Source organism: Myotis daubentonii, chromosome 2 (assembly GCF_963259705.1).
Source record: "Myotis daubentonii chromosome 2, mMyoDau2.1, whole genome shotgun sequence".
Taxonomy (NCBI): domain Eukaryota; kingdom Metazoa; phylum Chordata; class Mammalia; order Chiroptera; family Vespertilionidae; genus Myotis; species Myotis daubentonii.
In genome coordinates this window covers 51,039,568-51,053,727 of record NC_081841.1, presented here as the reverse complement: position 1 = coordinate 51,053,727, position 14,160 = coordinate 51,039,568, and the positions used below count along the sequence as shown (strand labels likewise).

General features: G+C 41.7%; 2 protein-coding genes across 9 annotated transcripts in view; one reads left to right on the top strand and one right to left on the bottom strand.

Annotated features, from left to right (window-relative positions):
* The window catches only part of LARP4 (La ribonucleoprotein 4), a 74,130-nt gene extending 73,941 nt beyond the window's left edge, over positions 1-189 (bottom strand). For 7 of the 8 annotated variants that reach the window (XM_059682847.1, XM_059682846.1, XM_059682848.1 and 4 more), the window contains exon 1: positions 18-187. Coding sequence is in view for 4 of the 8 variants with exons in the window: in XM_059682843.1 (XP_059538826.1) it covers positions 18-35 (18 nt within the window). In the remaining 4 variants the exon portion in view is untranslated. Of the gene's footprint in view, positions 1-17 lie in introns of all 8 variants that reach the window. The other variant, XM_059682852.1, reaches the window with a different exon arrangement.
* A 4,135-nt stretch (positions 190-4,324) lies between these two features.
* Positions 4,325-14,160, top strand: part of FAM186A (family with sequence similarity 186 member A) — a 78,234-nt gene continuing 68,398 nt past the window's right edge. Inside the window, exon 1 of the mRNA XM_059681143.1 lies at positions 4,325-4,486. Within this exon, the coding sequence (XP_059537126.1) occupies positions 4,325-4,486 (162 nt within the window). The remainder of the gene's footprint in view (positions 4,487-14,160) is intronic.

Here is a 14,160-nt window from a genome sequence, read left to right as displayed (position 1 = left end):
TAGCCCAGTCCACTCACCTCCACGAAGAGCAACATGCCTTCCCGGTTCGACCCAATCGTTCTCGCCGCTGCTACTCCAAAAGGCTTACAGGCCCGAGCCCCGAGCGCTGGGATAAGGACACTCGCCCGGCCCAACCACCCGGCAGCGGACCCGGCTCCTCCCCCGCCGTCAGCCGCTGAGTTCTGACCCGCCCAGTCCCACCTCCCGTGAAACATCTACTGTTTCCTGTGCTAAAGAACAATTGCTTCCGGGAGCAAAGACAATCCTCGGCGCACTGCACTTGGCACCACCTTTTCCTTTCCAGCGGCAGCCTGGGATGTACTACCGTCGGTCCCGGGGGAGGAGGGAAGCGGTCCGGGAAGGCACCATTCTGTGCTACGGGGGTGTGGAAGGTCTTACTGCATTTCAACCATTGCAAAGCGGCCACAGTTTCGCAGTTTTCATAGCTCAAAACCTAGATCTGATAAAAAGCGGAGCTTGTGCGAAATGTTTTCTTTCTTTCTTTCTTTCCTTTGTGTGTGTGTGCGAAGTGTTCTGAAAGAATGCCAACCCTGACGAAAAGGTGGTGGCTCCCAGAAAAAAAGTAGAGGAGGGAAAAACCCCACAGTAATAGTAAACATATTAGTAGCAGCAGCTGTATTAAACGCTTACTGTGTGCTTGGCACTATTCTAAGTATTTTACGGTAATCTTAAAACCATTACATGCAGTAGATGCCATTATCCGCATTTTACAGTTAATCCTCCTTGGAGGGCGGGTTTCATTTAGACACACCTTTAAGGAACTTTGCCCTTGTTAGTTTGTTTTTTTAATCAGATACCCACATCTCCGCTTAATATCATGCTACTTTCTAATACTTAATCTGGATAGCTTCTTCTTGATGTTCTGCCATCAATTCAAATGGAATATAAAAAAAATTTTTTTAGAGTGTAAAGTGAAATAAGTTTATTAGTGAAGCCGTGAGACAGACAGAAGGCTACTCCACAGGCAGAGCAGCCAAAACAACAAAAATTCTTACTTTTCTGTTAGATGGTCCAAATTCCTTATTATACCTCCCTCATCAGTCCCACTTCTATATCCTGGTTCAGGCACTCACTTTTGAAATAATCATGTCTTGATTTTTTCCATTCTATTATATAAACTGAAGGTTTCATTTTCACTAAACTGCTGTTACTTGCTTTCAAGACCATTCTGAGCCCATGTAATCTCCCTTTACCTCAAATGAATTTCTTTACTTTTTCAATTAGATAGTAAACCAATTCCCCCATCAAATTGTTGATATTTGTGTCTCATACTCTTCCTAGTCTGATCATCAGTAAATGCAACATTATTTCATATCAATTAAACCAATCTCCTCACTTTCCCCCCCTGAAATACAAGCTCAATACTCACCTCCAAAGCCATGGCTCAAAGTGTCTTCCCTATCTGGAAAGCCTTCATTTATCAATCAACCTTCTCTCTCCATAAGGTTTTCCCAAAGACTGTACTCCCCACAGATCTCTTCTTCATGTCCCTTGTTAGCACTTGAATATTATATTCTATCTTGTTATTTTCTTTTTTCTGTTTCTTTACAGGTACCCTATTATATTCTTCAAAGTCTAGGATAATGGTAGTCACATAGTAGTGTCTCAAAAAATGCTTCTCCAATTGAAAGGGAAGGAGAGAGTTTTAAATTTGCTTTAAAACATCTTCATTTCCAGTTGCTGATGAATTCCATGCTGCATAAAAAATATGAGAGCACAATAATGCTAAATTAGTTTAGTTGATAAGCATGCTGGCTGCTTTGTGAATGCCTATTGGAGTAAGCAATGTAAAGAAATCAGAGCAATAAAAACAATTTGAGTATCCCACAATGTAATATTTTCAACAAAGTACTTAAACAAATTAATTGATAATGACAAATGCTGGATAATGATGGATATTTTCACAAACCTCACATTTATAAAAATAAATAATTTTCTTTAATCATGGTCCTTTCAGAAAACATCATGAACTTCCTTGAATAAATATACTTAATTGTGCCGAAACCGGTTTGGCTCAGTGGATAGAGCGTCAGCCTGCGGACTGAGAGGTCCCAGGTTCGATTCCGGTCAAGGGCATGTACCTGGTGGGGGATGTGCAAGAGGCAGCTGATCGATGTTTCTCTCTCGTCGATGTTTCTAACTCTCTCTATCTCGCTCCCTTCCTCTCTGAGAAAAATCAATAAAATATATTTAAAAAATATATATATACTTAATTGTGATTTACAGAAAAGGAGGGAGTAAATAACTTATGAGTAGGGGCAGGATCGGCAGTCTAACAATAAAAGAAACTATTCTGGCCCTAGCCGATTTGGCTCAGTGGATAGAGCGTCGGCCTGTTGACTGAAGGGCTCCAGGTTCGATGCTAGTCAAGGGCAAATGCCCAGGTTACAGGCTCGATTCCCAGTAGGGGGCTTGCAGGAGGCAGCCAATTAATGATTCTCTCTCACATCATTGATGCTTCTATCCTCCCTTCCTCTCTGAAATCAATAAAAAAAGAAATTTAATTTAAAAAAAAGAAAATGTTCTGGGGCTTACAAAAGTTTCTGTAAGGAGAGAAATCTGAAATTATAATAGATATCCAAATTTAGACAGTATCTGTAGAGAAAATGAGAAAGAATACATCAAATGTTAGAAAAAGAAAACTAAGTACAGCTTCTGGTTTTGAGTTTGCACTAATGGTAGAGACAAGTAATAGCTACACTTTAATGAGATAAGTACTATAATAGAAAGTTTACAAAGTGACTTGAGAAAACAGGAATTAACTTAGACAACAGGATCTTAAAGAGAAGGAAAAATATCTAATTTGCTCTCTGTATATTGATATTTTTAAAAGACAACTGCTTTATGGTCCTCTGCTTCCTTTTTTCTGAAAGCTTGCAACATATCAGTTGTTTAACTTCACAAGTTTACAACAAGGACTCAATGTAGGACTAAATTTACAATAAGGTTACAGTAAGGACTCGATTGGAAGTTCTTATAGAGAAATTAAGTAATACATCCACAACTTGTATAAAATGTAAAACCTATAAAACAATATTATATAGTTTATTAATATATACACTGGTGGTAAACTACATAAACATAGACTAGAGTAGACATAAATATATCTAATTCATGACAGTCATTGCCTCTAAAAAGGGACAGAGGGGGAGGAAGGAGTCTGGGGAGAATATCAAAGGGACTTCAACTTATATCTAATGCTTTCTTTTAAAAAGATTTGAAGCAGCCCTAGCTGGTTTGGCTCAGTGGATAGAGCGTTGGCCTGCGGGCTGAAGGGTCTCAGGTTTGATTGCGGTCAAGGACACGTGCCCAGGTTGTGGGCTCGATCCCCACTAGGGGGCATGCAGGAGGCAGCCAATCAATGATTCTCTCTCATTGATGTTTCTATCTCTCTCACCCTCTCCATTCCTCTCTCAAATCAATAATAAAAAAGATCTGAAGCAGATATGACAAAATGTTAATATTTGTTCATTCTAGGTGACAGACACATGATTATAATATTTACTTTCTGTACTTTTTCATATTTTTTGAATTAAAAAATAAGAAAGCTATACAGCCAACAAAACCACTGTCCTTTAATTTCTCCAGCCTCTGACATCCTTTCACATCCTCTGCAGTCAAAGAAGCTACCCAAAGTACTCCTCTTTCCGTTGGAAAGTAACCTCTAGTACCCTTCCATTTCTGGAGCCAACTATGGAACTTCAAAGCCTCCTTCAGTCAGGTTCCTTGAAAAAGACAGGTAACTAGGCAGTGCAAAGAGTATAGTCATCATTCAAATAATATCTTCTAAGTTATTACATGTCTAGGAAAAGTTGAGGGGCAGCTGAGGAAGTTGTAACACAATTACTCCATTACAGGCTTAAATATTCTTAAGCAAAATTTCAAGAAGAGAGAAGAACCAGGAGTTACATTTCATACACTGGATCTTGAATTCTATCACCTAGATTTTAAGCTTATTTAAGCAGGGCTATATTTCTATTTCTTTTATCATTCCTGTTGTCTGTTCTTTCCACCCTCCACCCTGCACCCTTCTACCATCACAGCACATAGAATGCCTGGTTCCCTGCATATAGTAAGCACTCTTAGAATGTTTGAGTCAATGATAATGTCACAACAGGTCTATTATGACATCATGAGGACCAGAACACCATAACAAATTAGTGGCAAGGTAAACCACAATCTCTGAGAGCAAGAAAGACTTCTTCTAGCTTCCTTGTGGACACGTTTATTACCATTTTCCTATATTCTGAGTAGGAAATAAAGAAGAAAAAGAAATAAAAGAAAATTACTCGACTTTATCAAAATGAAAAATGAGACACACACTGAATCTGATTCAGAAAAGAAAGCTGGGGATTACACCATCCAACCCAAAACGGACCTTGAGGCCTCAAGACTTGAGACCCCTGCCTCAGTGCAGGAAGTCATGTCTAAGATTGAGCAAGCACAGCTCCTCCGAGCCAGAGAGGTAGGTATAGTTCATGAGAATTTTATAGGTTGCAACTTACTTTTTCTTTAACTTTTCATAACCAGCTATGTTTTTGTAGAACTCATTTTATTTGCATGAAATTTGACTGTTTAAGGTCATTTTGATTTCAAATGACAATTTCACCTGACTGTGGATAAACAAGCTCCAATTTTATATTTAGTCTGTTTCATTTTCATCTCAGAATTAATCAAGCTTTCGAAGAAATCACATGTGCTATTGAACGATTGAGAATCAGAGAAATTAAAATCTATAGTTAATTTTGATATCTAATTTTAGTCAATAGTTTTCATTTGTTCCTGACTGACTTATCAAATAGCTTATTAGCAATGATTCATCCTCATAGATTTTCTTTGTACATTCTTTGGGATTTTCTACATATACTAGAGGCCTGGTGCATGAAATTCATGCATGAGGCGGGGGGGGGGGGGGGGCGTCTCTCAGCCCGGCCTGCACCCTCTCCAAACCATGACCCCTCGAGGGATGTCCAACTGCCTCTCGCAATCCGGGACTGCTGGCTCCTACTGCTCACCTGCCTGCCTGCCTGATTACCCCTAACCCCTCTGCCTGTGTGCCTGATCACCCCTAACTACTCCCCAGATGGCCTGATCGCCCCTAACTGCCTCTGCCTCATCCCGCACCGGGGCCCAGGATTCCCTTCTCTGGCTGGTTTCAGGCACCCGGGACCCGGGCTTCCCTCCCTCTGGATGGCTGCAGGCACCCAGGACCCAGGCTGGCTTCAGCAGGGCCGGCTGCAGATGCAGGGGACTGTGGGAGGGCGGCTTTGCCTGGGACACACAGGCACTGGCGCCCAGGACCGCGGGGCGTGCGGCTTGTTTCTCTCCCGGGCCATAGCCTGGCTGGTCCCCATTCCTCTCTCCCCAATGTTGAGTGTCTGAGCAGTTAGGGCATGATGGTGTGAGGGCTTGATGACCTGAGGGTGTGATGACCATTTGCATATTAGCTCTTTATTATATAAGATAATCCTGTCATATGCTAATAGAGGCAGCTTTATTTTCTCCTTTAATATCTGTGTGCATTTAAACTTTGTTCTTGATAGTACTAGGTAGGCTAGAGCCTCTAATATAAAGCTGTGTAGAAGTAATGAGCCATTCTTACTTTGTTCTTGATGTTAGGGAAAAGCATTCAGACTTCCACCATTAAGTATGATAGTAGCTATATATATTTTATTTTTTAAAAAATATATTTTATTGATTTTTTTACAGAGAGGAAGGGAGAGAGATAGAGAGTTAGAAACATTGATGAGAGAGAAACATCCATCAGCTGCCTCCTGCACATCTCCTACTGGGGATATGTCTGCAAGCAAGGTACATGTCCTTAACCAGAATCGAACCTGGGACCTTTCAGTCCACAGGCCGATGCTCTATCCACTGAGCCAAACCGGTTTTGGCGGTAGCTATATATATTTTAAAATGCTCTTTATAAAGTTGGGGAAATTCCCTTCTTTTCCTAGTTTACCTAGATTTTTAATCAATAATAGATATTGGGTTTATTTATTTATTTATTTTGTCTGGTTTTTTTTAAAATTAAATCTTTATTGTTCAGATTACTACAGTTGTTCCTCTTCCCCCACCCCCATAGCTCTCCTCCACCCAGTTCCCACCCTACCCTCTGCCCTTACCCCTCCCACTGTCCTCATCCATAGGTGTACGATTTTTGTCCAGTCTCTTCCTACACCCCCACAGCCCTTTCCGCCAAGAATTGTCAGTCCACTCCCTTTCTATGCCCCTGATTCTATTATATTCACCAGTTTACTCTGTTCATCAGATTTTTTATTCACTTGATTTTTAGATTCTCTTGTTGATAGATGTGTATTTGCTGTTCATAATTTTCTTTTTGCCCCCCCCCCCCCCCCCCCCCCCGCCCAACAGGGATCCCGACACCTCCCTCCGCCCGTCTCCCTGGCATGCTGTTCATATTTTTATCTTTACCTTTTTCTTCTTCCTCTTCTTAAAGGATACCTTTCAGCATTTCATATAATACTGGTTTAGTGGTGATGAACCCCTTTAGCTTTTCCTTATCTGTGAAGCTCTTTATCTGACCCTCAATTCTGAATGATTGCTTTGCTGGATAAAGTAATCTTGGTTGTAGGTTCTTAGCATTCATCACTTTGAATATTTCTTGCCACTCCCTTCTGGCCTGCAAAGTTTCTGTTGAGAAATCAGCTGACAGTCGTATGGGTACTCCCTTGTAGGAAACTGACTGTCTTTCTCTTGCTGCTTTTAAGATTCTCTCTTTGTCTTTTGCTCTTGGCATTTTAATTATGATGTGTCTTGGTGTGGTCCTCTTTGGATTCCTTTTGTTTGGGGTTCTCTGCACTTTCTGGACTTGTAAGTCTATTTCTTTCACCAGGTAGGGGAAGTTTTCTGTCATTATTTCTTCAAATAGGTTTTCAATATCTTGCTCTCTCTCTTCTTCTGGAACCCCTATAATTCGGATGTTGGTACACTTGAAGCTGTCCCAGAGGCTCCTTACACTATCTTCATATTTTTGGAATCTTTTTTCTTTTTGCTTTTCTGGTTGGGTATTTTTTTGCTTCTTTGTATTTCAAATCTTTGACTTGATTCTTGCAATCCTCTTGTCTGCTCTTGGATCTCAGTATATTATTCTTTATTTCAGCCAGTGTTTGCTTAATTTCTACTTGGTCTTTTTTCATATCCTCCAGGGTCTCACTAAATTTATCAGTGGTTTCTAGAAAGTTCTCGAAAAACCTTAACAGTGTGGTTTTGAACTCTATATCCAGTAGTTTGCTTTCCTCCATTTCTATCATTTGTGACCTGTTTCTTTGTCTCTGCATTTTTTTTTTTTGCTTCCCTGTGTTGGTAGAGTGGCTTTGTGTGCTAGGTGTCCTATAGGGCCCAGTGGCTCAGCCTCCCCAATTACCTGAGGTAGACACTCCTGGTGCACCCCCTTGTGGGTTTTGTGCACAGTCTTCTTGTAGTTTAGCCTTGATTGTTGTAGGTATCACTGGGAGGAATTGACCTCCAGGCCTATTGGCTGTGAGAATCAGCTGTGTCTACAGTGGGAGAACTTCTGTGCTGAAGACACCCTTATGGGGCAAGACTTGCTTCAGTGGGGCTTTGGTGCTCACTGAGTCTGCCCCCTGAGTGTGTCCCTTATGGATCTGAGGAGTTGTAATCTGGATGGTCCCTCTCTGACCACTGGGTACACTGGCTCTTGGATCTCTAAGGAGGTGCTAATTTAGCCTCTGCCTGAGGCTACCTAGCAGGAGCTGCGAAGAGATCTGCAGATTCCCCTTCCTTGTTTGGGGTTTGGAGGTGCCAACATGAGGCCCAGCTGTGAAGCAATGCAAGCTGCTGTGGGGCCTTGGGCCTTCTCTTGGAAGTTCTGGGTCTGTCTGGACCAGCTACAGTTTGTTAGGTAATTTTCAGATTGCAAAGGGCCAGGGCATTCATATGCAAAAGCCTCTTCCGAAGCTTGGGTGGGGCGGGGTCTCAGGGAATCAACAGGGCGGAGCAAGCAGCTATGGCTGATCCTAAGGGGTCCTGCGTCTCAGTGTCCCTGTAATTGCTGCAAGCACCTTTGAGAGAAAGCCGCCTTCGTGTTCCGAGTTCTGCCCACTGCCAGACAGTCCAGTTTCTCCCCATATGAATCTGGGTCCCCAGAGACTTCCTGGAACTGGAGTTCAGAGCAGTCGGGAGCTTGTGTCTCCCTCCCGATTCAAAAAGACAGCTGCGTCCTCAGTTGCCAGCCCTTTCCGCATGCGCCTCCGAACCTCTGCACTTTACTTCCGCACCTCCTCTGAGTCTCAGTGTGCTTTTCTCTTTCCTTCTAGTTGTATAACTTCCACTCAGCCAGCCTTTCTGTAGTACTGGATGATGTCCGTTTTGTCTTTTAGTTGTATTTTTGAAGTTGTTGTGGGAGGCAGCAATTTCTGGTGTTTACCTATGCCTCCATCTTTGTTCTCCGGGTTTATTTTTTAATTCAATAAGTGCACATATTGTGAAATGACCACCACAGTACATCTAGTTAACACCCATAACCATACATAATTACACATTCCATTCTTGTAATGAGATCTTTTAATATTTACTCTCTTAGCAACATTCAAAATCCAATACAGTATTAACTATAGTCACCATGTTGTATATCATACCCATGTGACTTATTAATATTAGGTTTTATCAAGAGCTTTTACTGAATTTAGTCAAATAATCACATGTTTTTCTCTCTGGAATCTGTTAATATAGTAAGTTACATTGATTTATGAATGCTAAACCAACCTTGAATTTTTGGAATAAAAGCCATTTATTCATAATGTAGCATGCTTTTTATCATCTTCTATTCAGTTTGTTAAATTTTGTTAATAAATTTTTGTGTCCATGTTTATAAAATACATTAGTCTAGTTTTCTTATAATGGCATCGGAGTAATGCTAGCTTTATAGACTCACATAGAATATTCTCTACAATTTTCTGTAAGAGTTTGTTGAAGAATTGGCATTTTCTTCTATATATTTGGTAGAAACCACCAATGTTTCAGTGGGGTTGGGAGAAAACCAATGGAACCATCTAGACTTGGGGTTTAACTATGGGAAGTTTTTAAACTACAAATTTAATTTTTAAAAACATCATAGGGCTACTCATGTTATGTTATCTTATTTCTTCTTCAGTAAGCTTTCACGATTTGTATCTTTCAAGGAATTTGTCCGTTACATCAGAGTTTTTGAGTTTATTGGTTTAAAGTTGTTCATGATAATCTCTTACTATCTTTTCATTATCTGTAGAACCTTTAATAATGTCATCTCTCATTACGATACTAGTAATTTGTCTTTTTCTATCTCTATTTCTGGAGAGAATTTTTCAAATTAAATCTTTATTGTTGAAAGTATTTTATACGTCCCTCCTTATCCCCCATTGACCCCTTCTAGTCTGCCCCACCACCCATCCCAGGCCTTCACTACCCTATTGTCTGTTTCCATGAGTTATGCATATATACATACAAGTTCTTCCGTTAATCACTTCCCACCTACCCACCCTCCCCTGCCTTCCCTCTGAGATTGCACAGTCTGTTCTATGCTTCTGTCTCTGGATCTATTTTGTTAATCAGATTCCACATATGAGTGAGATCATGTGATACTTGTCTTTCTCTGACTGGCTTATTTCGGCTTAGCACAATACTCTGTAGGTCTCTCCATGCTGTCTCAAAGGATAAGAGATTATTTTTTACTTCTGAATAGTGATCAATGGTGTAAATGTACCACAGCTTTTTTACCTACTCATCTACTGATGGGCACTTGGGCTGTTTCCAGATCTTAGCTATTGTAAATTGTGCTGTTATGAACATGGGGGTGCATCAATTCTGATCAAGGCATGTGCCCTTGATGACAATTGCTTCAGAGAATAACAGTTTTGCAGTTTCTTCTATGCATTTGAACTAAGGAGGGAACATAAGAGTCCATGTAGGTGGGAGAAAGTAAGATGGGGATTGGATTACAGTGTAGTTAACAAGATTATTGGATTATAGTGTAGTTAACAAGTTTATGTGCTCTCTTCAGGGTGGTGATGCTTATTGCAAAGGTGCGTAAACCTAGATGCACAAACAACAATGAACAGGGCTTGCTTAAAAAATAAACAATCTACTAAAAAAGTTATATGCCTGTGGTATGACTACCACCATGACCTGCCCAGTTAGGAAGTTATAATCACTCTGTGAGGTTACTTTACTTTTTTAAAAAATTGATTTGAGAGGAAGAGAGAGAGAGAAACATTGATTTATTGTTCCACTTATTTATGCACTCATTGGTTGATTCTTGAAGTGCCCTGACCAGGAATCAAACCTGAAACCTTGGTGTATCAGACAATGCTCTAACCAACTGAGCTACCCTGCCAGGGCCAAGGTTACTGTTTAGAGCCCACTCCCTGTTTTAAAATTTATTTATTTATTTATTTATTTATTTATTTATTTATTTATTTATTTATAAATATATATTTTATTGATGTTTTACAGAGAGGAAGAGAGAGAGAGAGACAGAGAGTCAGAAACATCAATGAGAGAAACATCGATCAGCTGCCTCCCACACACCCCCCACTGGGTATGTGCCCACAACCAAGGTACATGCCCTTGACTGGAATCGAACCTGGGACCTTTCAGTCAGCAGGCCCACGCTCTATCCACTGAGCCAAACTGGTTAGGGCTAAAATTTATTTTTTAAAATATATTTTTTATTGATTTCAGAGAGAAAGAAAGAGGAAGAGAAGAGAGAGGTAGAAACATCAATGATGAGAGATTCACTGACCAACCACCTCCTCATGCCCTGCTGGGGATTGAGCCTGCAACCTGGGCATGTGCCCTTGACCAGAATTGAACCCAGGACCCTTCAGTCCGCAGGCCAACACTCTATTCACTGAGTCAAACCAGCTAGGATTAGAAACCCCCTTTTAAAAAATACAATTACTTTTTTATTTCAGAGAGGAAGGGAGAAGGAGAGAGAGGTAGAAACATCAATGATGAGAGAGAATCATTGATTGGCTGTCTCCTGCATACCCCACGCTGGGGGTCGAGCCCAAACCCGGGCATGTGCCCTGACCAGGAATCAAACAGAGACATCCTGGTTAATAGTCAATGTTCAACTACTGAGCCACACCAGCCAGCCTGTAGAGGGTTTTTTATAGAAAGCTTATAATTTTGTTTATTTTTTAATATATTTTTATTGATTTCAGAAATGAAGGGAGAGGGAAACAGAGATAAAAACATCAATGAGAGAGAATCATTGATCAGCTGCCTGCTGCATGCCCCCCACTGGGGATCAAGCCCACAACCTGGGTATGTGCCCTTGACTGGAATCAAACCCAGGACCCTTTAGTCCATAGGTGGATGCTCTCTCCTCTGAGCCAAACCAGCTAGGGCTAATTTGGTTTCTTTTTTTATCCAACCTGACAATCTCTATCTTTTAATTGGATTTTTTAAAATTACATCTTTATTGTTCAGATTATTACAGTTGTTCCTCGTTTTTCCCACCATAGCTCCCCTACGCCCAGTTCCCCTCCCACCCTCCGCCCTCACTCTCCCACCCCACTGTCCTCATCCATAGGTGCACGATTTTTGTCCAGTCTCTTCCCGCATCCCCCACACCCTTTTCCCCCCAAGAATAGTCAGTCCACTCCCTTTCTATGCCCCTGATTCTATTATATTCACCAGTTTATTCTGTTCATCAGATTATTTATTCACTTGATTTTTAGATTCACTTGTTGATAGATGTGTGTTTGTTGTTCATAATTTGTATATTTACCTTTTTCTTCTTCTTCCTCTTCTTAAAGGATACCTTTCAGCATTTCATATAATACTGGTTTAGTGGCGATGAACTCCTTTAGCTTTTCCTTATCTGTGAAGCTCTTTATCTGACCTTCAATTCTGAATGATAGCTTTGCTGGGTAAAGTAATCTTGGTTGTAGGTTCTTGGCATTCATCACTTTGAATATTTCTTGCCACTCTCTTCTGGCCTGCAAAGTTTCTGTTGAGAAATCAGCTGACAGTCGTATGGGTACTCCCTTGTAGGTAACTGACTGTCTTTCTCTTGCTGCTTTTAAGATTCTCTCTTTGTCTTTTGCTCTTAGCATTTTAATTATGATGTGTCTTGGTGTGGTCCTCTTTGGATTCCTTCTGTTTGGGGTTTTTGGGCTTCCTGGACTTGTAAGTCTATTTCTTTCATCAAGTAGGAGAAGTTTTCTGTCATTATTTCTTCAAATAGGTTTTCAATATCTTGCTCTCTCTCTTCTTCTGGCACCCCTATAATTCGGATGTTGGTGTGCTTGAAGCTGTCCCAGAGGATCCTTACACTATCTTCATATTTTTGGATTCTTTTTTCATTTTCCTTTTCCGGTTGGGTGTTTTTTCTTCTTCATAATTCAGATCTTTGACTTGATTCTTGCGATCCTCTGGTCTGCTGTTGAGAGTCTGTATAATATTCTTTATTTCAGTCAGTGTATGCTTAATTTCTAGTTGGTCCTTTATCACAACCTCGAGGGTCTCACTAGATTTCTTTAGGGTCTCATTAAGTTTATCAGCGGTTTCTTGAAAATTCTTGAAAAACCTTTAAAGTGTGGTTTTGAACTCTATATCCAGTAGTTTGCTTTCCTCCATTTCTGTCATTTGTGTCCTGTTTCTTTGTCTCGGCATTTTTTATGCTTCCCTGTGTTGGTAGAGTGGCTTTCTGTGCTAAGTGTCCTATAGGGCCCAGTGGCTCAGCCTCCCCAATTACCTGAGGTAGACACTCTTGGTGCACACCCTTGTGGGCTTTGTGCACAGTCTTGTTGTAGTTAAGCCTTGATTGTTGTAGGTAACACTGGGAGGGATTGACCTCCAGGCCAATTGGCTGTGAGAATCAGCTGTGTCTACAGTGGGAGAACTTCTGTGCTAGAGACACCCCTCCGGGACAAGACTTGCTTCAGTGGGGCTTTGGTGCTCACTGAGTCTGCCCCCTGAGTGTGTCCTTTATGGATCTGAGGAGCTGTAATCTGGATGGTCCCTCTCTGACCACCAGGCTCACTGGCTCCTGGATCTCTAAGGAGGTGCTAATCTAGCCTCTGCCCAAGGCTATTCAGCAGAAGCCAGCTGTGAAGCAATGCAAGTTGCTGTGGGGCCTTGGGCCAGCTGCAGTTTGTTAAGTAATTTTCATATTGCAAAGGGCCGGGCCTTTCATATGTGCCAGAAGCCGGTCCATCCTTGATGCTTGACACAGTCGCTACAGGGAAGAAACATCTGCACAGCATATGTTTCAGGGGACCTGGCGTATATGGCATACTGTTCTTAATATGTTTGCTTACCTTCTTGGCGCTATGTGTTTTAACCAAGGTCACCTCTCCGAGAAAGGTTGTTTCCCCAGGTAGGGATTTTTCCCTGAAGTTAGGGAGGGAATAAAACCCCTTAACTAAATGCCAGGCGGGTAATTAATCACTTTAACTATGAACAATCACTCTTAAGCTACATAATCTTTACTCCCTGGATTGGAGATAAGAAACACCCTAACCTTTGGAATAGAAATTGACAGTATTAAAATCAACTGGTATAAATACAGATGTAACAAGACAATAAAAGACAGAACCTGGCTGGAGATCCTGCATAGAGATCCTGGCTAGGCTGCTGATCAACTGAAGGCTGTCCCCATGTCATTCCTTCTTTGCCGATTCCATCCACACCTTTGGGGACCCCTGGACCTGCTGGGTCAGGACCCCAGCACATATGCAAAAGCCTCCCTGCACGGCTTGGGTGGGGCGTGGTCCCAGGGGATCAACAGGGTGGGCGGAGCGAACAGTTATGGCTACTCTCAGTCCTGCCCTCAGAGGCCCCACTTCTCAGTGTCCAGGCAATCGCTGCAAGCATCTCTGAGAGAAAGCTGCCCTGGAGTTCCGACTGATGCCAGACAGTCCCGTTTCTCCCGTATGAGTCTGGGTCCCCAGAGACTCGCCTGGAACTGGAGCTCAGAGCTTGAGACTCCCTCCCGATTGAGAAAGACAACAGTGTCTTCAGCCGCCAGCCCTCTCTGCATGCACCTCTGCACCTTTGTATTTTACTTCCGCACCGGAGCTCCTCTGAGTCTCGGTATGCTTTTCTCTTTGCTTCTAGTTGTAGAATTTCCACTCAGCCAGCCTTCCTGTGGTTCTGGTTGATGTCTGT